The sequence below is a fragment of the Sorex araneus genome, chromosome 9 (genome assembly GCF_027595985.1).
Source record: "Sorex araneus isolate mSorAra2 chromosome 9, mSorAra2.pri, whole genome shotgun sequence".
Taxonomy (NCBI): Eukaryota; Metazoa; Chordata; class Mammalia; order Eulipotyphla; family Soricidae; genus Sorex; species Sorex araneus.
The window spans coordinates 26,708,983-26,734,592 of record NC_073310.1 but is presented as its reverse complement, the minus strand read 5'-3'; the positions used below and the strand labels follow the sequence as shown (position 1 = coordinate 26,734,592).

The 25,610-nt window shown below is 43.7% G+C and overlaps 1 protein-coding gene across 3 annotated transcripts in view; it reads left to right on the top strand.

Annotated features, from left to right (window-relative positions):
- ACTN2 (actinin alpha 2) overlaps positions 1-25,610 on the top strand; it is a 90,290-nt gene that overhangs the window by 45,014 nt on the left and 19,666 nt on the right. The window contains exons 5-12 of one of the 3 annotated variants that reach the window (XM_055147107.1): positions 2,474-2,561; positions 5,436-5,514; positions 8,951-9,032; positions 13,391-13,476; positions 14,887-14,979; positions 16,663-16,893; positions 18,755-18,902; positions 21,103-21,253. In XM_055147107.1, the coding sequence (XP_055003082.1) occupies positions 2,474-2,561; positions 5,436-5,514; positions 8,951-9,032; positions 13,391-13,476; positions 14,887-14,979; positions 16,663-16,893; positions 18,755-18,902; positions 21,103-21,253 (958 nt within the window). Of the gene's footprint in view, positions 1-2,473; positions 2,562-5,435; positions 5,515-8,950; positions 9,033-12,187; positions 12,274-13,390; positions 13,477-14,886; positions 14,980-16,662; positions 16,894-18,754; positions 18,903-21,102; positions 21,254-25,610 lie in introns of all 3 variants that reach the window. The other 2 variants (XM_055147108.1, XM_055147109.1) reach the window with 2 other exon arrangements.

Genomic DNA, 25,610 nt, shown 5'->3' with positions numbered 1-25,610 from the left:
TAGATAGATTCTCAAGTCACAGAAATGTATTTCTTGTACCTCTGGTGACTGAAGTCCTAGGTCAGAGTGCCAGCATCATCGGGTAGCTGCTTCTCACTGTGCACTCACATGACGGGGGCGGGGGTGCTGGGGAGAGGGGAGAGAGAGGACTCTGCTGTCTCTTACACACAGTATGGGGGAGTGAGAGGAGGAGAATAGGAAAGAGGGTGCTACCAGAGACTTAAAGAAATGCATCTAGACTGTGAGCTGAGCTACGACCCCACACTGCCCGGGGAGGGGGAAGGATTTTCTCTCCCAACGCTTTTTTTCTACGGGGAAGATGGCAGCGGCAGCAGCAGCAGCGCCCACTTGGCGTCCGCCATTCTCTAGAACTCACAACCCAGAGGTACGAGCTTGTAGTGACATGGCGCACAAGAGATCATGGGATAGGGGTGTTACTGGCATGTTCTCTGCCCAGATGAGATCTGGAGCAGCCACGCATGACACGGCCCCTCGGCTCCTTAAAGACTATGATCCGGGAGGTCTACTAACCCATTTCGGCACCCAGAGACTTATAGAAATGCATCTAGACTGTGAGCTGAGCTAAAACAACAGAAATCCAAAACTGTGTGGCCGCTATTGCAGCCGCGCAAGCTCCTATAATCTTCATTCTGAGCAATGGAAAACAAACTATCAAATGATGCCTTTTCAGCAGGTTTGATTGTTGGGGGAAAATTCCAAATAATAATAGTCAGTTCTCTGTTGAAAAATTGAATGTATCCAAAGTATAGAGAGAATAAAGTGAAGATCACTAGCCACTCAGGTGCGGGGGTTGGGGGGGGTGGGAGGTGGGTATATTGGGGTTCTTGGTGGGGGAACAGGTACACTGGTGAAGGGATGGGGGTTTGATCGTTATATGACTGAGACTTAAACCTGAAAGCTTTGTAACTTTTGTCATGGTGATTCAATAAAATAAAAATTTAGAAAAGAGATAAAGAGGGTGCTAGCTCTCTAGTGCCACTTGTGTGGGTACTAATACCATGATGAGGAGCCCCACCTGCATAATCTCACGTGACTCTAATTGCCCCACCCCCCACCACCAAACACTTCATTTCTAGGTACTATCTTACTGGGAATCAGAACCTCAGGAGTAAATTGTGGGAGGAACACACGCAGTGAGTCCACAGTGGAGGTACATGAGATTTTGGAGGTGAATGTTTGTAGAGTGAAAAGCGGGAAGCAGTAGTTGGCAGAGAGAAGCTTCCAGCCAAGGCAGTGGCTGACGCTGTGCTGGAGAAAGGGAAAAGACGGCCTGGAGAAGCAGAATCTCATTCTGCGGTTCAGCCGTCACACTTGTCAGCTAGACGATGTGTGTCCTGCAGCTTGGATTGCTCTCAGAGGAGTCACACTTGGGCGGGCAGGAACGGCCCATGTCTGTTGCCCCTCCCTTGCTTAGTCTGTGGCTGGAGCAGCCTAAGGAAGTGTGGGCCCCAGGGAATGCAGGGGTGAATTCAGAGCGTGGCAGCTGGGATGTCAGTTGTTTGAGCTGTGATCCCAGCAGCTGGCATGTTGAAAGCAGCACATTGTCACAGCTAGCACAGGGATATATATATATATATATATATATATATACATATATATATTATATATATAGTGCATGCAGGGACCCCAGTTTGACCCCAAGCACCCCATATGATCCCCTGAATGCAGAACCAGGAGTAAGCCTTGAGCACCACCAGGTGTGGCCCCAAAATCTACCCACCCACCCACTCCAAATTATAAAATCACTGAGTAAGAGTTGTAGTCAACTTTGTAGTAGTAGTTGTAGTAGTCTTTGTGGACTCCATTTGTTTAAGAAAGTAAAGTACAAGTGAGATGATGAGCAGGTTCATCATAAGTGACAGAGTTTAACGTTTTTCATTTAATAAAGTTCCCAGGAGCCATAAAGAAAAGTGTAGTTTGGGTTGAAGGCCTGTTTCCAATAACACTACAGGTTGACTTTGCACTTATTATGTCCTAACTGGCAATTGCTGCCGCCTTGTTCATTTTGAGACCCTTAAACATCATCAAAAACTAGTCTCTGACTAGCAATGGAGCTGGAGCAATAGTACAGTGGATAAGGCATTTGTCTTGCACGTGGCCAACCTGGAAAAAAAAGAAAAGAAATAGAATATTTTCATTTGAAAATATCAACTTTAGGGGCCACAGTGTTAATACAGCATCGATTCCCAGCATCCCATATGGTCCCCCAAGCACCTCCAGGAGTTATTCCTGAGTGCAGAGCCAGGAGTAACCCCTGTGTATTGCCGGGTGTAACCCAAAAAGAAAAAAAAATTGTCTCTGGATGAAGGATCCAGCTCCCATCCTCTTTCAGTTTCAAAGGCACATAGAGTTGGTGGCTGGTCCTTTGGGAGAGCTGTGTTGGAAGTGGATAGGATCTGAGCAAATGAAATGGCATTTCACTGTAGACACGTGTTCTTGGCTGTCATTACAGAAACATCTGCTAAAGAAGGGCTGCTGCTTTGGTGTCAAAGGAAAACTGCTCCTTACAGAAATGTCAACATTCAGAACTTCCACACCAGGTGAGCAAACAGGAACCTCATCCCGGTCATCCTGCTGGGATCGGCTGATGGCAGGAGAGCGGTGTGCGTTCAAACTCTACTTTCCTTCCACCTGTCTGAGAAGCAATGGAGTTCAATGGAGGTTTTGATGCTAAGGGTTTCTCTGGAAAAAGCTTTGGGTTAAGATTTGGGATGCCGCAAAACAGCACCGTATTGAAAAGGGAGTATCACGTATCCCTAGAGAAGCCTTTAGAATTTGGGGATGCAGGCACGCACTGTGGTTTCCCCTCCCTGCCAGGAGGATACGGTAGGTGGAGTGTCTTAATAAGGAGACACTGAACACTGAACTTAATAAGGAGACATGGAACAAGTCTGCGAATCCTGATGTTCTTTCCCGGTGCCCACACTCAGCTCCCCTGTACAGAAAGACACTTCCTCAGCTTTCTATCAGCTTTGTGTGTCTATGAAGAAGGAAAATTATTTTTGAAGCATTTTAGGAGACTGGATACATGAAAGCCCCACACAGTGTGAGAGCAGGAGTTTTTCACTTGCCTTCTTCCCCAGACAGATCTTTTACCATAAGTATGTGAGATTTTAAAAAAAAAATGTGGAATTTGCTTTTGTTTACATTTTTAGGTCACACCCAGCAGTGCCCAGGCTCTGCACTCAGGAATCACTCCTGGCACTGCATGGGGGCCCTGTGGGATGCCCTGGATCGAACCTGGATCACCACATTGCAAGGCAGTCAATTGCCTTAACTGCTGTACTATCAGTACTCCAGCTCGAAGAGTAGAAAAATGTTTATATTTTTCCCTTTTGGGGGTGGAGATGTGACTCAGTGGTAGAGCATTTGCCTTGCCTGGGTTTGATTCCTGGCACCACCAAAACACGTATTATATGTATGGAGATGATGTATTTTTCATCCTTTGATGGATGTTACCCATCAACACAAATAGGTCCTAGCCACCGTGGAAAGCCAGAAAAAATTATAGGGATAAGTTATAGCAAAAAAGCGGGGCCATGTCCTGTTAGCTGGATGGCTGCCGAGTCTCAGACCTGGATCAGACCTGGAATGTGCGAAGGTGAGAAAGGAGCCTCTGCCTCCCCAGAATCTGCTGCCTAGAGGACGAAGCAGAGGGCAGGGACCTTCTGCCAGTGTAAATGTCAAGCGTCGGCTTCATACTTTCTTCCTCCATCCCAAGATTGACCCAAGCACTTTACAGCGCAGCTCTGGGTTTTCCTTCTCCCCCTAAGTGTTTGAGGGACAGAACTGCTCCATCTCCAGTGAGTCTGATGGGTGACTTTGCGGGGTGGGGGAGTTAGTGCTGGTATCTGGGGAAATAGGCTGGAAAGCCAAATCTTCCCTGTTAAGTCCTCCAGGCCTAAAAATAAAAGAAAAAGAAAAAGAAAAAAGGAGGGGGCTGGAAAGACAGTACAGTGTCGAGTGTGTCGGGCACTTGCTTTGCACGTGGCTGGCCCAGGTTCGATCCTTGACACTGAATATGATATCCTGAGCCCCATCAGAACTAAGTCCTGAGCACTACTAGGTACAGCCTCCAAATAAAAAAGCAAAACAAAACAAAAACAACAGAAGAAACCTTATAAAAATGTAATATCTTTTAAAAATTGTCTTAAAAAATTTCTTTGTGGAGGGGCTAGAGGGAGGTTGGGAAAAAAAAGAAAAAGTCTTTACCATCAAAAAAAATTGAAATCCTTATGGTCGTCATCATCATCATCATCATCATCATCATCATCATCATCATCATCATCCCATTGATCATTGATTTTCTTGAGCGGTCTCAGTAACGTCTCCATTCGTCTAGCCCTGAGATTTTTAGAAGCCTCTCTTTACTCGTTCTGCCCAATGGTGCCGCATTGGAGGCTCTTTCAGGGTCAGGGGTATGAGACCCATCATTGTTACTGGTTTTGGCATATGAATATGCTACAGGGATTTTGCCAGGTTATCCCATGCGGGCAGGAAACTCTCAGTAGCTTGCCAGGTTCTCTGAGAGGGATCCTTATGGTAACAGTCCTATATTAAGTTTCCCCCTGGCTGGGGAATTTCTTTCTCTTCTATTTTTCAATAAGCTTTTCTGTTTACAAAAAAGAGAGAAAAAGATGGATCTGGAGAGATAGTGCAGTTGGTAAGTGCTTGCCTTGCATGTGCCCAACCCTGGTTCAATCCATGGCATCCTGTATGGTCTCCTGAGCACTACCAGGAGTAATTCCTAAGTGCAGAGCCAGGAGTAACCCCTTAGATTTTCTGGGTGTGACCAGAGACAAAGGAAGGATGGGAGGGAGGGTATGAGGGAGGGAGAGAGTGAGGGAAGGAGTGAGGGAAGAAGGAAGGAAGGAAGGAAGGAAGGAAGGAAGGAAGGAAGGAAGGAAGGAAGGAAGGAAGGAAGGAAGGAAGGAAGGAAGGAAGGAAGGAAGGAAGGAAGGAAGGAAAGAAGGAAGTCCTTGTGGACTTGGCCAACCCAGGTTCAATCCCCAGCACCCCACATGGTCCTCCCGAACTCACCAGGAGTGATCCCTGAGCATCGCTGGATGTGGCCCCCAGACAGACACAAATTTGAAGCAAAGTGTGGTGTGGACATTTCAAAGTGTTGGTTCTTGTGTATGTTCACGGGGCAGCTTGGGGCGACTTCTGGGAAGAAGGCTGTGGCTGACCTGGAGAGAGGACCCCACGCAAAGAGGCTTCTTGCCTGTCACCGGCACAGTTCTTCTGATACAGTCAGAGGAGGGCAGGGGAGGGGAGGCATGTCAGGCAGCTGCGTATGAAGCTGTGAACATGGAAAGGACATGGGGCAGGGGGTCGTCCTCGGCAGCCCCAGGGCCCCGCTGGCGCTTTCTCTCTGTTAACACCTGTTCCTCTTCTTCTCAACTGTTGTGCAGCTGGAAGGACGGCCTTGGACTCTGTGCGCTCATCCACAGACACCGGCCTGACCTCATTGACTACTCAAAGCTTAACAAGGTCATTGCGGGCCCCAGGCATGCAGTGTTCCAGCCCGCCCACAGCATGCTGTCCTGAAAATGAGCACATCAGCACTGAGCGTGTACAAACACCATGGCTGCCACAGCAGCGTGTCCCAGCTAAGCTCACACTGTGCGTGAAGGGCAGCCAGGAAGATACTTCCTGGCTCTAATTAGGGTCGGACAAGGTCCAGCGCAAGTCACCCCTCCTTTGCCGAATTAATATGTGTTTGACTGGGCTGGATTTAGCTATGAAGGTGTTCTGTGCTGCTCAGAGCGTTTCCATTTCTGCATTTTAAGTATTAGAAGGGAAATCTAAATTGAAATAGAAAGTAATTAGGGGAGAAAAAAAGATTTAGATATTCAAACCTCTTAAGTTCTATTTCCTTTCCTGCAGGAGCTTTTGCAGGCTTATTTGCTTATAATTACATATTGCCTCACAAGCCAGGGTACGTTATCAATAACTATCGATGTAAGATATTAATTATAGCCTTATCCCCCAAAAAATGTTTTTAGAATTTTTTTTTTCAGAAAATTCACTTTAAGTCATTTTAATTCTGGGATCGGAGCAATAGCACAGTGGGTAGAGCATTTGCCTTGTATGCTGCCGACCTGTGTTTGATCCCCGGCATTCCCTACAGTACCCCCAGCACTTCAAGGAGTAATTCCTGAGTACAGAGCCCGGAGTAACCACTGAGCGTCACCAAATGTGGCCCCAAAAATAAAAAAAATAAAAAAGACACTTTAATTCTCCCTATAAACTTAAGTTTGCAGAATTTTCTAGTCATTTTTGAATTGTTTTAGGATTAATTTTAAAATATAATCTGTGACAGAAAAAGGAGAGAAAGAAATTCATGCCTAGAGCTACATAAATGGACTGAGTGTTTGTACAACATGCTTTGCATGGGGGAGACCTGGGTTTGATCTCTCAGCTGGTTCCCCCCAGCACCACACACACACACACACACACACACACACACACACACACACACACACAGCCTTTTAAATTTTGTGGAGGATATTTTATGGTGCCCTCAATCCAGTACCCTGTGAAGATTTAAGACTGAAAATGTTGCCTTCCAACAAAGCATAAGTGTCAGTTCTGGCACGTTCCTCTTGTACTTGCTGTGCTTATCTAATCAACCCTGTTGCGTTGCCGTGTTTTGGTGTGAAATCTGGCCCTGCTGCATGCTGCCTGGCCCCTGTGTGGCGTAGATGGTCACCTTCCTGCAACCTGCTCCTGACCCATGTCTATTGGAGAGCACAGGAAGAATGCATTTGTATCCTAAAGAGAAACTCCATAGTGTGGCATGGAAGTATGGTAGCGCTATGGAGAAGAGAGACCCCACATTTCCCAACTTTTCAAATCACATAATCCTCTTATGCCTCAGCTATTTTGAAATGTTTTAAACAGGGGCTGGAACAATAGCACAGCGGGTAGGGCGTTTGCCTTGTATGAGGGCGATCCGGGTTGGATTCCCAGCATCCCATATGGTTCCCTGAGCACCGCCAGGGGTGATTCCTGAGTTCAGAGCCAGGAGTAACCCCTGTGCATCGCCAGGTGTGACCCAAAAAGCAAAAAAAAAAAAAAAAGAAAGAAATGTTTCAAACATATAGACGGTCTATCACTTTTCAATGCCTCTTTATCACATTTATAAATGAGGATTGCACTAGAAAGCCCGGTGGGTCAGGGATGAAGCGCAGTGTCTCCCTTGCATGTGTGAGACTCTGGGCTGTACCTCAGCACGACCACTCTCCCCAAAAGAAATCCAACATGTACTATGGAGACCCCATTTCACTGGCAATTTATAATGGTCAGTTTTTATTACAGAAGGTCAACATACCTTTAGTAACTGATTCTGCAAGACTAGTTTAAAACAAAGGATCCTAGATAACAATCGCAGCTAAAATTTACAGAGCTTAGATTAGGCAGTTATAAATACATGTGTGGATGTGCACGTTAAATATTTATAGGACATACATATATGCTCATTGCTCTTCATAATACATAGTAAAATAAAGTATAATGAATGTGGAAGAGGTACTATTATTATCCCAATTTTATAGTTAAAGGAAGAATTAGTCTTCTGCCAGTGATCACATCGCTGGTCACTGAGTCCAGAAAGTGCTGAATTGCCACATTTTATCTCTTAGGATACAGCCTAAGTGAGATAACTTTCACAAAGGCTCAGAATCATTAGTCTGTGTTTTTAATGCTGAAGATTTTCTTGCATATTAAAAACAAAAAAGAAACTTGTACTCAGCTGTTTGGCTGTTGTGAGCATTTGCATTCAGATGCAGGTAAGAATCCCCATGGTATTGCTTCTCTCAATAAAATGATTATATGCTTTGTTAAAACAACATTTTGTCAAAAAGGACCTTTTGTCTGAAATAATTGTCTGTGCTGGAACACCAGGAAGCTTATTTTCATTTCTTTGTTGGGCACTGTGACTGTGTTTTTGACGCTTGCACTTTGGGATGTTTCATCCTGTTAAACACTGCCATGGCAAAGACTGCAATTTCTAAAATGTGAAAGTGGCTTGATTTTCGGACACTTAAAGTCATTCTAGACTAATTTTCCTTTTCAAAAGCTTTTCCTTTTCCTTTCTCACAGAAACCATCATTTCAGATTCATAACAGTGAATCTCTTAAATCAAAACAAAAAGTGTTAAGTCTTCCAATGTTTCTAACATTTTAGTTACACAGCTTTGGTTAAATTATTTTGTATGGTAAATATTAGTTGAATGTAAATGTAAAACATCAGAACTTCTATTTTTATTTGCTATTTTAAGTTTTGGATTTTTTTTTATTTTAGCTTTTAACATCATTGAAACACAATGTGTGTCCTTGTTGCCATCTTGTTATACCTGGTCTTAGTTTTTTCTACTTATTTATTCCTTGACTTTTGTATATGTAAAACAAGGGCGCTGACCTTCATGATCACCTTTAAGATCTGGCAAATATATGTTTTGTGGCGTTTTGTAATCACATATTTATTTATCACATATAGAGTTGAAAATAAATTTTGATGGGTTCAAGGTATTTTTTTTCCTTTTCATGAGAAAAAATCTGATTCCTTTCCTCCCATTCACAAAGTACTTGTTCTTCTAAGCCTTTTCTCACATTTTATGAATTGAAGTATGCATGAATTGAGTGGTTTTTGTTTGATTTTTATTTTATTCCTTTAAATGTTTGAAGTGATTGGGGAAAGTGGAGAAAATAATACTATAATGGTTAGGTGTGGATTGGAAGGGCTCCTCCTCCCACTTGAAAAAAAATCATTTTCCCTAAGTCTTGCTCGAAACATATATTGGAGAAACAAGTGGTAGAATACTTGCCTCTGCATGTTTGAGGCCTGGATCTGATCCCTGTTATCCCCCTCCCCCACCACAAGCCCTTCGCTGTTTAAAAAACTGGTTCTGTTGTTTTCCATGCAGGATGACCCAGTAGGAAATATTAACCTGGCCATGGAAATTGCAGAGAAGCATCTGGATATTCCGAAAATGTTGGATGCTGAAGGTGAGACAAAAACTGTTTTTACTGGTTTAGATAAAGTCTGAACTTCACATGTCTTGAGCATGTATGGGGATCATAGCAATTTATTGCCAAGAGACATATGAAGTATGTAGGACTCCTATCTTTCGAACACTGATAACTATTAGAGAATTTCATGTATAGCTTGTATATGAATTATATCTGTTGGGGCCAGAGTAAGGCATTTGCCTTGCACACTACCAGCCTGGTTTTGATTCCTGATATCTCATATGGTCCCCTGATCCCACCAGGAATGATCCCTGAGCATAGAGACAGGAGTAAGTCCTGAGTAACCCTGAGTGTGATCTTCCCCCAAAAAACCCAAAATTATATATTTTCAATCCTGTTTAAGAACAAGCTAGCAAAAGTGGAATAAAAAGCTTTGGTAAAAGATTCAGTGGTGGTAAAAAAAAATTAATTATTTCTTTTGTGATTTTTTTTCAAGAAAAACTTTGTTTTCATTTCTTAAACAACACACTAGATTTCTATTTCTACACTGAGACAAGTTTAGCCAATAAGTATGTGATGCACTTAAAATTCTACCTGCCCCAAATTCTTTCAATGACAAGTTATAAAATCAAAATATGGAATATGGAATATTAACTATCAATATACCTCTAAACTACAGTTTCTAGTTTTCATTTGCCTGAGTTAGATGTATTGCCCGTAGATTGGAAAGAATGCAACATTTTGCAGCTTTAGCATTACTCCTTCTGGGAACTAGTTTCAGATACCTCTTGTACCCTCTTTATATGTGATGAATTTATATGACTCGTACTTGTGGGCTCATCACTTTCAGCACAGATATTCATTTCACTTGTTCATAATTCACTTGCCTCTCAGCTGACCTGAGCACCCACTAAGAAAAGCAACACCCTCTAGAGGAGATAATGAGATGTAGGGCTGTGCCCTCAAGGAATTCATATTCTACGCTTGTTTTTAACATCACTGTTCCTTGAGCCTACTGGGGAATGAAGAGGAGTCCTTCTTAGCATTGTTGGGGAAAGGCCAAGGACTTCATTGTAGTCAGTAAACAATCTTCTGTTCCTTCTTATTTTTGGTGGTTGCATTACAGTTTCTGTAACAAATTACCACAAGCTGATGACTTTAAGCAGAGCCATTTCCTAGGCTCTTGTTTTGGAATCCAGGTGTTTGCAGGGCTCCAATGCCTCTGAAGACTTTAGAGGAGGAACCTTCCTGGCTTCTTCCAGGCATTCTTTGGCATGTCGCAGCATCACACCCACCTTTGACTCTGCCTTTCCATGGCTGTCTTCTCTGTCTTGGTGTCTCTTGGTGTCTCTATCCCTCCTCTTATAAGGATACAAGTCACTGGATTAAGGACACTGCCTACTCCAAAATGACCTCAAGTTAACTTGATTATGTCTGCAAAGACCCTTTTTCCAAATAACGTTACATTTACAGATATGGGAGTAGGACTGAGACATATATTTGGGGAACAAAATTTAGCTCTAACAGTGAACTTTTAATTATGATTTCTCATTTTCCCCATTTATTAAGTCAGTCATTTTTTTTAATCCAACACCTATATTATTGGGTGTTAACACTTGCCTATATTCTTTAGAACTCCGTGTACTCTTTATAAGGTGAACATCAATAAGACAGTGAAAGTAGCAGCATAGAAGTTTATTTTGCTTTGAGGGGAGGATTGGTCTACACTCCATAGTTCTTAGGGCTTATTCCTGGCTCCGCTCTCAGGGCTCACTCCTGGGGTGCTCAGGGAAGCCATAAGTGGTGCCAGGAAATGAACCAGGGGTTCACTATATGCAAGGCAAGTGCCTTAATTCCTGTAGTATCTCTCTAGTCTTCTCTTCCTTTCTAAAAATACCTTCCCTAAGTTAAGTTTACATTTGTGTGCACCACTGATCTTTCTACATGGTAAATAACCACCAAGTTTATTCACTTGAACTAATAGCTAGTCTACTAAAGAGAAGAGAATGCCAGAGGGATTTAGTGAATTCACTTTCCAGTTTGTGAATACCTCTGCCATGTAGCAGATAGAAGGTGACCTCGGAATCATCATCATTACTAGTCTCATATGCTAACATTCTTCCCAGTTCTTTGGTTTTTTTTTTCCTTTCTATGAGTACTGGTCTGGGCATCCATGAATTCTGATTTTCCTTCAAGGATGATGGATTGTGTTAGTTCTGGGTTCTTTTCCCCCTCCTTTATCATCCTGCTCTTACTTGTCATCCTGTTTTCTTTCTAATGACTCAGGGAAAATACTTACTTAATTTTTTTTCTTTTCAAAATAGTTTCTTCTGTGAAACTTCCACCAAGAGTTGCAAAGTTAACCAGTTTTAGTTATGCAGCAGGCATTTCTTCGTTGTCACTGCCCGCGGATGACCCTCGTGCACAATGCCTCGTAACTTTGCTGCCTACGTTTGGACTTGTCATCTCTATAGATGAACATGCTTTGATTTTCGGCCACTCTTTTACTTGAATGACACACATTGGTCTCTGAGTTTGCTAATGCCCTTGAGAGAATCTTGGTTTTTCCTGTCTACTCTCACTGACCTTACTGCTGGCTGTATGGTTCTCTAAAACTTAAATGACGTTCTTGAGTGGCTAACGGGCTACTTTACCCCTCAGCCTGTAGTAAAATTCGTCAAGACTCTTCCTCACCTGAGTTGTATTTCATGCCTTTAAAAAGTTATAGAAATGGTTTGTTCTATTTCCCCCCCCCCCCACAGGCCCTTTTTTTTCCCTGAGGTGAGCCCCAGATTTAGATTAGTGGGTACATGCGTTCTGTGTTGAATTGTAAAAGAACGCAAGTTCTCTGGGAGTGCTGTGTGCGGTTGTTTTGTTTTTGTTTTTGTTTTCTGTTTTGAAATTCTGCAGTTCTAATGCTGGCCACAGGTGTCCCTCACTTGAGCCAGCCCTGCTTTTGTCTTTGGCAATTCCTTTTGTGCGTTGGCAATTCTCAGAAGTGAACAGGACGCAGTATGTATGCAGGTGTGACTTCTTTGATTTGAGCCAGAGTTTTAAGAACATGGAGTGGTGTGTAGGGGCTCGGGGTGGTGGTGGATGTTTCACTTAAATTGACTCCCCTGAGGCAGCCCTGAGCAAAAGCCTGCTGGTATTAGAACATCTGAGCAGTTAACCTTCTTTTCTCCACACAGATTTAGTATATACTGCCAGACCCGATGAGAGAGCCATAATGACTTATGTTTCCTGTTACTATCATGCTTTTGCTGGTGCACAGAAGGTGAGGATGTAAAACATGAGTCACCACTCACCCTTCACCTTCTGTGTCTTGATTTTTTTTTTAAATTGTTTCTCTTTCTTTTTATTTTCCCCCCTCTCCTCTGAGTAAGGAGACCCATCTGGTTCTGAGGAAATAGTCATTTGTCTTTTATAGTCTAGTTTTTTTTGACACTTACTTTCTGTCCATGCAGTAGTATGCCGTTCATGTTTGTTTTCCAGAGGTTTGCACACTGTTACGCAATCCCACATCCTTTCTATTAATATCCTCTGAAAATCCAATGACTAGGTTTCACCTTGGGGAATGACAAGGTATTTTTTTAACTTCACTCTGTCCAATGACTGATTGGAGTTTAAAGTTAAAAAGCCCTTCACCAATAAGTTCTATTTCCAAGGTAGCGGCAGAAAGGATGCGTGTTCACGTGGTTCTGTTTTCTCTCTTCCTAAGTGATTATTTTTGGCAGCTCATACAAAAATGGCACCAAGAGTCATAATAAGTACAAGCCATGCATAACCTTCTCTTAGATGTTTTACCACACTTGGTGATTTCTATTAATGGTATGGTAAGTATGTATAAGCATGTAAAGATACACTCCCTTTCAATGAATTTCCTTGCACACCAAAGTCATCCACAGAGCGAAAAAGCCGGCACTGGGTGGGGAAATGGCAGGAGAGATGGGGACTTAGGGCTGTGCTAGTTTTCCAGCATTTTGCAAAGTGACATATGTAGCTCATAGCAAATGTGGCAGATGACCTGAGACAGTCCAACGAGAGTCAGGCTCACAAGTCTTTGGGACATGGTGACAAGCTCTGATAAGCGGCACATAGTTCCCATTAGAATGCCTTTAGTGTACTTTTCAAAGTTCATCAAAGAGGAAGGAAGAGCAAAAACCCTGATTTGATTATTTAAAAACAAAAGATAAAAGCATGCGGATTGAAGACCAGGTTGAGCATGAATGTCAGAGCTCTTAAGCCTTTCTGAGATTTTGAAAATTCAGAGGGCCTCAGAAACACACAGAAAACCAACCAGTGTAAACCAACTTGTTCTTCCCTTTGTTCACCCTGGTTTCTACTCTTCATCTGTGTGTGTGCTTGTTTTCTGTGTTATTTTTCCCCCTCAGACATTGTGAACACTCCCAAACCTGATGAAAGAGCTATCATGACATACGTTTCCTGCTTCTACCATGCTTTTGCGGGAGCAGAGCAGGTATTCAACATACCCATCCTGTGCTGCTCTTCTGCATCAGTTTTAACTGTGTGTATGTGTGTGTATATGTGTGTGTGTGTGCACTCATACTACATGGATGTGTGTTTGTGCACTTCGCATCTTACCTTGGAAACTTTTTCTAAGTGTTCTGTAATTGTTGCAATGCCAGGTTCCAAACGGAATAGATTTTTTTGTAACAGCTTTTAATTTTAGCGTGGCTTTATCTCTCCTTCCTTCTGAGGAGTTACTTCCATTTCTTTGCTCATTTGTCATAAACATTTATGTCTTAGGATGAAAAACATACAGTGTCATGAAAACCACGCCTCATTTACTGAGCAGTAAAAAGAGATGCAACAAGGAAAAATTAATTACTTTTCAGTGTTCCTTGTTCTCCTGTTATTAGAAGCTGCTTTGCGTGTTCAATATTTGTTCAAACATTTTTCAGAACTAATCTTAACTAAAATAGCAAATGGTATTAAAATGTTTTGGGTTTTTTTTTAATGTATTCATCAAGACAATCTGAGGGAGACTGTAGGTGACCTTTAGATTTCTTTAGATTCAGGGCTGGAGCAATAGCACAACGGGGAGGGTGTTTGCCTTGCACGCGGCCGACCCGGGTTCGATTCCCAGCATCCCTTATGGTCCCCCAAGCACCACCAGGAGTAATTCCTGAATGCAAAGCCAGAAGTAACCCCTGTGCATAGCCAGGTGTGACCCAAAAAAGCAAAAAAAATAGATTTGGGGGCAGGCTTAAATAAGCATGGCAGCCCAAAATTGCAAGTCGTACTTGATTCCTCACATGATCGTGACTCAAGGCCCAAGCTCCAGAATAATAATAGAGAATTATGTATTTATCTCAAAATTGCCTCCGGTAGGTTATAGAAAACCCTACGTCTAGTTCAGCTCTGTGGAAAGACCCCCTAGAGAAAATCCCCCATATTTATTTCAGGAGAGGGCAAGAGTGAATCCAAGGGCAGTGACCTGTGTTCTTGGGACCAGGCATTTTTGCTTCAATTTCCCTAGACTTTCCTCACCCTGTCATTAGGAGGGTAGTAGAACACTCGAAAAATTCAGGGACTGGAGATGCTGGATGTCCTTGACCCATTTATTTGTTACTAACTTGCTTGATGTTTTCCAAAGTTCGTGTTTTAGACTAATGGTATCTCCCCATTATTCCCTACAGTATAATCAGCCTGCCGTGTAAGTCTGTGTGAAAACTGTAAAAAAGGTGTGAAACGATTCATAGTATTAAACAGCCATCTATGCTCAATCTTACTCCACCCTAACCCGGAATCTGCACCATTGACAGCACGCCACCCCCCTCATTCCCTCCCACGCCCCGCCACCTTCAGTTTTGTGTATCACCTCCCTGTCGACAGAGCTGTCCTGCTTACCTATTGTGTTTTACAGGCTGAGACAGCGGCTAACAGGATATGTAAGGTTCTTGCTGTGAATCAAGAGAATGAGAGGCTGATGGAAGAATATGAGAGGCTAGCAAGTGAGGTAAAGGAAACGGGGTGACCTGCAGTCCTGTCCATACCCACCCCCACACTCAGAGGGTGAGGCACAGAGGGTGAACACGGATCATCAGGGCTTTTTATTTTTCTTTGCTTTCTTTATTTCATCTCAAGTGGAATAAAAATAGAACTATACACTGGATCTCAGAGACTGTCATCTTGTAGCAACATAATGATCAGCACAAAAGTAATCCTGATGATCTTTCTAACCATTCCACAGCCGAGAGGTTGTCTGCATGTTTGAGGAAGTAGACTGTGATTCCATTCTCAGCTTTGCACCCCTAGCATCGAACTCCCCTAGATGACATTGCATTGTTTGTTGGGTTTTTTTTTCCCTCTGCTTCATTGGCCACTGACATCACACACAATACGCTCTCCATATTCCAAAGCCTTGCTCCATGCAGTGACCCAATGTCAAAGGAACAAGTCTGGCCTATTGTGAGACATGGCTCAGCTTCGTGTGTGAAAAAATATCGAGAGGGAAGTAGGAGGAAGACAGAGCCTCCTTGCAGGATACTTGAGCATAGTTTTTCTGATATCTTTCTTCAGCTCTCTAGCCAAGATTCTTGCTTAGAATAGCACTTTCGAGTTGCTCTTCTTTTTGTTCTTATCAGAGCATAAATGGAAACTAAGCCATCTCATTTCTGCTACCACACAGTTTTCCCAGACCAGTCACAGGTTGAATACCATCCACAGCATGTCCAAGGAACTTAGTCATGGTGACACCTCTCAGAGACCGTATGATTTTTGCTGTGACTTCATGTAGTTCATATTTGGTCTGTGCTGGGAAAAGTGTCAGGACACTTGGAAGAGATCTTTCCAAGTTTAATCTAATCCAGAGATAATGAGTTTTTATTTTCATACTACTGCTATGGGAAAATTCATTTTAATGTCATTGTTAAATTCCAGCCATCTTCAGGGTTGAAACGTGGCCAGAACTGAAGGACAGATAGATGATCTTCAGTGATTATATCCTCCCTTTTTGTGTCCCTTCACATCTTAATGGCTTTATAACAGCTCATATCTAAGAACTTGGTACTGATGTAAAAGAATCAGGGGTTGGGGAGTGGGTGGGGTCCTTCATCTGTAGGAATTCACTCTTATTTTCTCTTTTATCAGGTGAATTTCCTCGAGAGCTAGATATATTAAGTTAAAGTGCACTTTGACATTGAATTAATCCCAGTTTATAAGATATTTGTGTCATAAATGAATTCATTAGATTTGAGCTTGTTAAAATCCAAGTATGTTTAAAGTTAAACCCTATTCTTTGCTGATCTTATTACAATGCATTCTGCCATGTCAGGTTTTTGTTTTTGTTATTTTTTTAAATTATTATTTGAAAGCTCCATTCAGCATTTGTCTGCTAATGTCTAGTCCTCAAGTTTCCTGTATATGTCCCGTTTTTGTGAAACATGACTTGTGTTGACTTTAAGTTTTCAACTTGTACACCGTACCTTTGGGATTGATCACTAGTGGCCCTGGGTTGGATGCTGAAGTTCTCCATTGTGCTACTGTACACCCAAAAATGACTGTCCATGGGTATTGTAGTCCTGCTTCTGAAATTTTAGAAACACCAAGTTAACCCATCCCGAAGTGTTCGGTGCCTGTGTTTTCAACGGGGAGGCAGCTGGGCGGTGTGTTCAGCAGAGTTTTTGTGTTTGGTGAGCAGCTTTTGGAATGGATCCGCCGCACCATCCCCTGGCTTGAGAACCGGACCCCTGAGAAGACCATGCAAGCCATGCAGAAAAAGCTGGAGGACTTCCGGGATTACCGACGGAAGCACAAGCCCCCGAAGGTGCAGGAGAAATGCCAGCTGGAGATTAACTTCAACACCTTGCAGACGAAGCTGAGGATCAGCAATCGCCCTGCCTTCATGCCCTCTGAGGGCAAGATGGTGTCGGTGAGTGGTCCGGGGCGGAAGGCCTTCCTCACTCTGGGAGAAGCCCCACCCAAGCTTGCTTTCTGGTTGGTTGATTTCTAAATCCTTTCTCCGGTGGAGAGTTGAGGAGGATACATGAATTTCTCTAGTCTTCCCAGTCAGTTCCGTCTATGAGTGCAAGTTTGGCCCTGCAACCCCTTAAATCTTGATGTGTTTCTCCTTAACATCAGCCATTCTTAATTTGTAAGTGCTTTTACATGGTGCCTTATAGGCTTTAATATAGTTTTTTGTTTGTTTGTTTGTTTATTTGATTTCGGGGTCTCACCAGATGGTGCTCAGGGATTACTCCTGACTTTGTGTTCAAGGGTCATTCCTGGCTCTGTTCTCAGTGATCACTCCTGGCATTGCTCAGGAGTCTGTATATGGTGCCAGGGATTGAACTGGGTCTAAGCCACATGTGTAGTCAGTGCTTAACCCTTGTTATCTCTCTCTGGTCCATTTAGTTGAGTCATGATGAATGGCCCTTGTCTTCTACTTCCTTCCTCAGTTGGCCTTATCTTTCCTTGCCAGGTATTCCAGCTTCTAGGTCCTGTGTGGTCCTTAATCTCTGCTGTTATCACCTATCCAACTCCTCTCCCCAAGAATTAGTCCTATCTTAACTTCCTGTCTCCATATCATAAGTTTCCCCTGCTTATTGAACCACTCAGATCAGTATATAGAAATATCCTAGAATTTGGCAAACAGAAGTTAAGATCTTTGACTTCACATCTCCCTAGATCAATGGTTCTCTTGTTCCAAAGGCCATCCAGAGAATTCTTAAACTGCTTGTTTTTAATTCTGCCCTGACCCTTTACTACTTTTACTTTTCACTCTGCAGTCATCTGGTTTCCTTGCTTCATTCCCCCACTTCCACTGAGACTATTCTCATCAGGGTCAATAGTATCCAGTCACCATTTTAATTTTCATATTCTCTGTAACTTTGGGGCAAGAGCAAAAATACAGCTGGTAGGACATGATCCTTGCACATGGCCAACCCAGGTTTGATGCTGGCATCCCACATGGTCCCTTGAGCTTCACCAGGAGTATATTCCTGAGTGAAGAGCCAGGAGTAACACCTGAGCACTGTCAGGTGTGGCCCCCAGACAAACAAAAAGAATTTTCTCCGTAGTTTCAATACCCTTAACCATTACCTCCATTTTTGAGATGCCTTTTGCTCTTGAATTTATGCTTTTTTTTCCCCACCCTTTCAAGTCTTTCCAGTCACTGCTCAAAGCTTTGCCTCCCCTGCCCCAAAACCAAAATAATAATAAGAAAAAATAATAAAGAGAGAGAGAGAGAGAGAGAGAGAGAGAGAGAGAGAGAGAACAATCACCGGCACTGCATGTACCCTGAGCACTGCCAAGAATGACACCTGAGCACCACCAGGTGTGGTCCAAAAACTAGGAAAAAGGGAAAAAAAGTGAAAGCCTTCATAAGGCTTTTTCCACATCTGAACAAGTTCTATATACTTACAACGGAATGAAATCAACTTTAAGAACTCTGGTGAGGACCAGAGTGATAGCGTAGTGGGGAAGGTTTTTGACCTACATACATCCAACTCATGTTCGATCTCCGACACCCCATATGATCTCCCAAGCCCTGCCAGAAGTAATTCCTGAGCACAGAACCAAAAATAAACCTGTATACTTCTGGGTGTGCCCTCCAAACCGAAATAAAATAAAGACTCTTGATGATAATGCAAATTAGTTGATGTTAAATGAGTTGAGTGGTCAGGAGGCATGGCAAGGAAAGGAAAACACTGCCAAACAGAGAAGAAGATTTTTAGAAGTCCAGATGACTGGTATATAACAGACACCTCTCGCTTATCCTCAAACCATTCCAGGATATTGCTGGTGCCTGGCAGAGGCTGGAGCAGGCAGAGAAAGGCTACGAGGAATGGCTGCTCAATGAGATCCGGAGGCTGGAGCGCTTGGAACACCTGGCGGAGAAGTTTAGGCAGAAGGCATCCACACATGAAACGTGGGCTTATGGTAAGTAGCCCAGGCACCTGTGCAGGGTTCTTCTGGCTGTAGGGGGTGGAGGAGGTGGGGGGATAGTGTACACCCGGTTTGGCTCAGAGCTTGGTTCTCTGCTAAGGGCTCAGTCCTGTTGGGTTCGGGGGACCGTATGTGGTGCTGGGAATTGAACCCATGTCTGCTGCATGCAAGGCAAGCTCCCTACCCACTGTGCTATTGCACAGGCCCTGTCATTGTAGCATCACAGTTGGTCTGCAGACAGCCATGCTGAATGCTTACTGCTAATTCTGTTCCTGTTTCCTGTGACCTGGTGGGCAGGCGTCCTGGCCTCTCCGTGTTCACTGTCCAGGCGCTACGATTCAAGAGTGGGTGTGAAGATTTGGTTTCTAGTAGAGAGAATAGTGTACTTTTTTTAAACAAAACAATTTTAGGAATAGGTTCTTCTACACTTAAGTACTTGAATCCTGATCTCTTGCTACCCTTCCCTCGTTTGTTTTGTTTTGGTTTTGTATTTGATTCCCCAGATACCTGTTTAGTCACTAACTCAGGTCAGACAACCCTGGCCCAGGTATCAACTTCTGCCAACAGAATGCCACAAAGCAATATATAATTTTCCATTTAGGAAATGTTTGCAGAGGAAGGATGCAAGATTTATTTTCTAGGGGCCAGAGCTGTAGTATAGGAGGTAGGGCATTTGCCTTGCACACGGCTGACCCACATTAGATCCCTGGCATCCATATGGTCTCTAAGCCTGCCAGGAATGATTCCTGAGTATAGAGCCAGGAGTAGCTCTAAGAATTGCCAGGTGTGGCCCTGAAACAAACAGATTCATTTTCTATAGTCTTCACTTCCTTTTCACTTACTTCTTCTAGATCTTGCAAACATGTCTTACTATAGTGATGATGATAAAAATCATAATACCGGGCTGGAGTGATAGTACAGTGGGTAGGGCGTTTGTTTGTTTTGTTTTCTTTAGAGGAGCTGGGGTCACACTTGGTTTTGCTCAAGGAAGGTTCCTGAAATGCTTGGTAGGGAGATCACTATATGTGGTACCAGGGCTTGAACAGGGGTCAGCTACATGCAAAACAAACACCTTACCCACCTGTATTATATTTCACTGGCCCCACTCATAGGGTTCCGATGTAAATCTAATGAGTTCATATTTATAAAGTACTGAAATCAGTATTTGGCACATAGTAAGTTCTATATTGTCATCATTAAATATCTGAACATCTGCTTTCCATTTCTAGCTTTATAAAATTAAATTCTTAAAAAATTATCCAAGGGATAAGTATGCAAGCAGTTATAATTACAGCAGTTGCTTGGTTTAAGAAATATTTATAGAGTCAGTGAGATAGTACAGTGGTAGGGTGGTTGCTTTGCATGCAGCTGACTTGTGTTTGATCCCAGGCATCCCATCTGGTCCCCCAAGTACTGTCAGTAGTGATTCCTGAGTGCAGAACCAGGAGTAAATCTTGAGCACAAATGGGTGTACCCCAAACAGTCCCTCCAAAATAAAAATTTTTATAGAGGTCCAATAGATAGCTCTTGTTTGCCGGGTTCAGTCTCTGGCACTGCATGGTCTACTGAGCATCCGCAGAGCTCAGAACTGGGAACAACCTCCCACAAGCTCTGCCAAGTGTAAGCCCAGCCCTCCTCCCCCAATATTTGTGAGGAAATAGGTAGAGGTTTGAAGAAAACAAATTTTTCTATTACAAGCAGGGCAAGGAACACAACTACGTTTAACCACACATAGTAATGCTTCCAAACAAAAAGAACTGGAGTAACAGTTAGGCCTGTGGGTGGGCAAGTGGAGTAGAGTGTCTTAATGAACCAGTTATACCAGGAAATTCTTATAAGCTAATAACTAATAATGGTAATTGAACATCGAGCATCCCATGAAAACTTAGGTACCGGAGACTGCAAGTGATACACATTTGTTCTTTGGTATATATTCAGTTTGCTTCCCTATAGCCTCCTCCCATTATCTGTGGGGCTGAGCTTCAGGACAGATCCGGAAGGAGAGATCTTGGTGCGCCTTGGACCGCGTAGCAGCCTGGACTCCATCTGCGATATTGCCTCTGCATCTTGGGTTCTCTCTTACCCACCCCTTCTTCTGCTTCTTGGAGAATCTTAAGTCTCCGAAATTTGGTAGCTCTGAGAAGCTGGTGTGTGACATTTGCATCTTCACACTTCCTCACTGCAACCTTTGCAGGCAAAGAACAGATTTTGCTGCAGAAGGATTATGAGTCGGCGTCCTTGACCGAGGTCCGGGCCCTGCTTCGGAAACACGAGGCTTTTGAGAGCGACCTGGCGGCGCACCAGGACCGGGTGGAGCAGATCGCGGCCATCGCTCAGGAGCTCAAGTACGTGTGGGGGCCATGCAGGGGCAGCTGCAGGCAGGGAGCCCCGTGCCAGGGCCTCCCAGGAGCCTCCCAGAGGGCTGCAGGATGCCCGTCCTTCCCTCCTGTGCTCAGTTTACACAGATCCCAGCGGGAGGAGTCTGATGAAAGTCAGCGTTGTCTATTTTGTTTGTCAACTTCATTTTTTTTGGATTTGGGGCCACACCTGCAGTGCTCGAGGGCGCTCTGGCTATGTGGTTGTAGGTCACTATTGGTGGTGTTGGGGGACCAGACAGTACCAGGGCTCAAACCCAGGTCTTGGGGCTGGAGTGATAGTACAGCAGGTAGGGCGTTTGCCTTGCACGCAGCCGACCCAGGTTCGATTCTCAGCTACCCAGTGGTCCCCTGAGTACCGCCAGGAGTAATTCCTGAATGCAGAGCCAGGAGTAATCCCTGTACATTGCTGGGTATGACCCAAAAAGCAAAACAAAACAAAACAAAAACTGATCTCTTGCATGCCAAGCAAGTAATCCAGCCCTTTGAGCTCTTTCTCTGGCCATCTTGTCGTTCGTGCATGTGAAGGTGAGGGGTGGTGGTTTGGGGGCCCACACCTACCTAACAGAGCTCAGGGATTTCTCCTGGCTCTGTGCTCAGGGGACCTTATCTGGGCCAGCAATTGAAATGAGTCAGCCCTGTATGAAGCAAGCACCTTACCTACTGTACTATCTCTCCGGCCCTTTTCTTTTGAACTTTAAATAGATGAACTGACTTCAGTTTGGGGGTCTTTGGAGCTGTGGTAGAATCCCCGTGCCATCCCATCAAGCAACACCCCTAGCCTCAGCAGAGGCAGCACTACTTCCCAGAGAAAGAGGAATAAGTTTGGAAAATATGTGCTGTCTTGCTCTTTATTTTATGGTAGTTGCTAATATGCTACAGAGCCCAGGAGCGCAGGTGCAGTTTCCAAGTTCAGCACTCAGGTGCTCCTCGAAATCTCCTCCTTTCAGTACTCCTTAAGATCCTCCTTAAGAGCACAGTTCTCTTTTCAAATAGAAATCTTTAACCACATCTTTCCCCTGCATAATAATTGATACCACATTAAAATTTTTCAGTTTTAGGGGCTGGAACGATATCACAGCGGGTAGGGCATTTGCCTTGCACGCTGTCGACCCGGGTTCGATTCCCAGCATCCCATATGGTCCCCTGAGCACCGCCAGGAGTAATTCCTGAGTGCATGAGCCAGGAGTAACCCCTGTGCATCGCCAGGTGTGACCCAAAAACCAAAAAAAAAAATTTGGTTTTAGTTTTTGCTACTTTGGGTCCCACCTGGCAGTGCTCAAAGACTTCATCGAGCAATGTGACTGCTCGGAGGGGTCCCTCCCCGTGGTGCCTGGGGGCTCAGATGGTGCTGGAGATTGAATCCAGGTCTACTGCATGCAAAGCATGTGTTTTGCCCCATGAGCAATCTCCGATAGCTGCAAACTTTTTGGAGTTTGTCACATGAGGATTACTTCTCAAAATCATAATAATAAACATTTATTTCTGTATGTTTCATTCTAAAATTCCCCATGTGGAGGTCTGAGTGATCATACAGTGGATTAGGTGCTTGCCTTACACACAGAAAACCTAGATTTTATCCCCGGCATCCCATATTTGAGGGATTTGATCCCTGAACACCGACAGGAGTGATCCCTGAGCACAGAGCTAAGAGTAAGCCCTGAACATCTGGGTATGGTCCAGAAATCAAAAGTAAAACAAAAACACCCTCCTTAACCAATGATAGCTATTTAAGGGTTCTTCATACCTCTTTTTATTTATTTTTGTATATTTTTTGTAATTCTGTTTGTTGGGTCTGGGGACCATATTGATAACCAATGAGCTATCCCTCTCTCTGCCATGAGGTGCAAGAGGTCAAAGTATATATTTAACTCATCATATTATATCCAATCCCGTAACTATTTGGAGTGATTAAAATGACTTGTGAGGGGCTGGAGCAATAGCACAGCAGGTAGGGTATTTGCCTTTCAGGCGGCCGTCCCAGGTTCGATTCCCAGCATCCCATATTGTCCTCCGAGCCAGGGGTGAGTCCTGAGTGCAGAGCCAGGAGAAACCCCTGTGCATTGCCAGGTGTGACCCATAAACCAAAAAAAAAAAAAACGACTTGTGAGTGTTCCCAGGGCTGGGGAGAAAGCCCAGTGGGGTACACTGGCTGTTTTGCATGCAGGGGCCCCTGGTTTAGTCCCTGGCACCAGTCAACATGGTTCCACCAGGTACTGCTGGGGGCAGCCCCAACTGTGTTCAGCACCAGTCAGGAGTAACCCCTGAGCACCACTGGATGTGTCCTTCCCCCCTTCCCCAGAAAAAAACACAAATAATGACCTCTAAAACTTAACTACTAACTTTATGTCATTTTAGTACCTACAATGTCTATATCTTCACACAGTCAAGAGCAGCACCCTGGGGCTGGAGAGGCAGTACAGGGGTGATGGCGCTTGTGTTGCTTGAACTTGATCCACACACTGCCAGAAACAACCCCCAGCACAGAGCAGGGAGCAGCCTCAGAGCATCTCTGGATGGACCCAAACCCTCAGTAAAAGAAAGGAACCACAAAATGAACTACAGTATAAGAAGGAATTAATGCTTATGAGAAAGGAAGGAGGAAGAGCTGATAAGTCATCCGAAAGGGGCCAGTTGTACCGTGAAATGGAATTGGGCTTTAAATGAACTCATTACCATCAAACACAAGTTGGTTTCTAAGGATGCACCCCTGAATTGTAATGTTACAATGCGGCATTACTCTAACAAAAAGAAAGGAACTAGATACTGAATTTTAATCAGTGCTCATCTTACTATTATTAACTTTCGTTTTTATCTTTACTAAAATAATAGGTCAAAATGTGCAGCTCTCAAGGTACATTAAAAATGGTAGGCACAGTTATGCAAACCTCCTTGGAACTGAAGCTGTGTAGAATGGCTAGGTATGAATTAGAGAAAAGAGGGAGGAATGAATACCTTAAAGATAACTGTAGGGAGGAAAGCAGTGGTATTTTCGTAGGGATTAGTCAAAGGAGTTTCAGGTTATTGTTTTTGAAGTATTTCTTGTCCTTAATATTTACACTTTAAGGAGCAATAACCTTTCACTTTGTATTCAGGAAAATGTAAACTACTGATATATTTTGATTGGTTTTTGTTTTAAGTTATAACTCTAAGTACAAGAATCTTGGTGCATCTCAGTTCAGTGCAGTGTTTGTGAGGCAACTGCTCTTAAAAGTGGGCAGATGAAAGTAGATAATGAACCAAACATGATGACCTCTCAGTGTCTGTGTTGCAAGCCATAATGCCCAAAAGGAGAGAGAGAGTATGGGGAATATTGTCTGCCATGGAGACAGGGGGAGGGTGGGAAAGGGGGGGTATACCAGGGATATTGGTGGTGGAGAATGTGCACTGGTGGAGGGATGAGTGTTTGATCATTGTGCGATTGTAACCCAAACATGAAAGCTTGTAACTATCTCATGGTGATTCAATAAAATTTTAAAAAAAAGTGGGCAGATGTGGGATGGAGGGATACTACAGCGGGTAGGGCACTAGTCTTGCATGCAGCTCACCCCAGTTATATCCCTGGCACCAGGTATGGTCCCCAGCACTGCCAGGAGTGACACTGAGTGCAGAGTCAAGAGTAAGTCCTGAGCACAGCTGGGTGTGGCCCCCCAAAGAAACACAAAGTGAACAGACTTGCCAAGGATGTATATAAGCATGTTTTGCATACAGGATGTTCAAAAACTGATCCCCATGCCATGCCCACCACCCCCGCCATACACATACACACACACACACACACACACACGCATGCACACACACAAAGAATTGACACACTTTATTAATTTATTTTATTGGAGCTAGATAGCTGTTATTGAACTGAACTTACTTAGAAAAATGTAAAGGGTTAGGGAAGGACGTGGAAAACATGTTCAAGAGAGAACATGAGCTTAACGGGCAAGCAAAGAGACATAGATGCAGCAAGTGAGAACATGTCCGAGAGAGGGCAAAGCCAAACTGACAACTTTATGTGATAACTTCATGTGTACAGAGGGTGTGTGCACGCATGCACGTTTTGCGAGTCAAACTCAGAACCTTATTCATACACGGCAAGTACTGTACTGCTGAACTACATCAGGGAACGTCTTAGTACCTTCCCCCCTTTAAAGAACTCAAGAGCAGAGTCTGAGGCGTGTCCTTTACTCAGTACAAGGTGGGATACTATTCAATGAGGATAGTGAATGTTGTATAAAGTGGGGGCCCCAGCCATGAACCATTACCTTAAAATTCAAGGTGAAAAGAATAAACTTAAAGCCTTCATCCTACAAACTTGTGGCGAGCAGCAGCA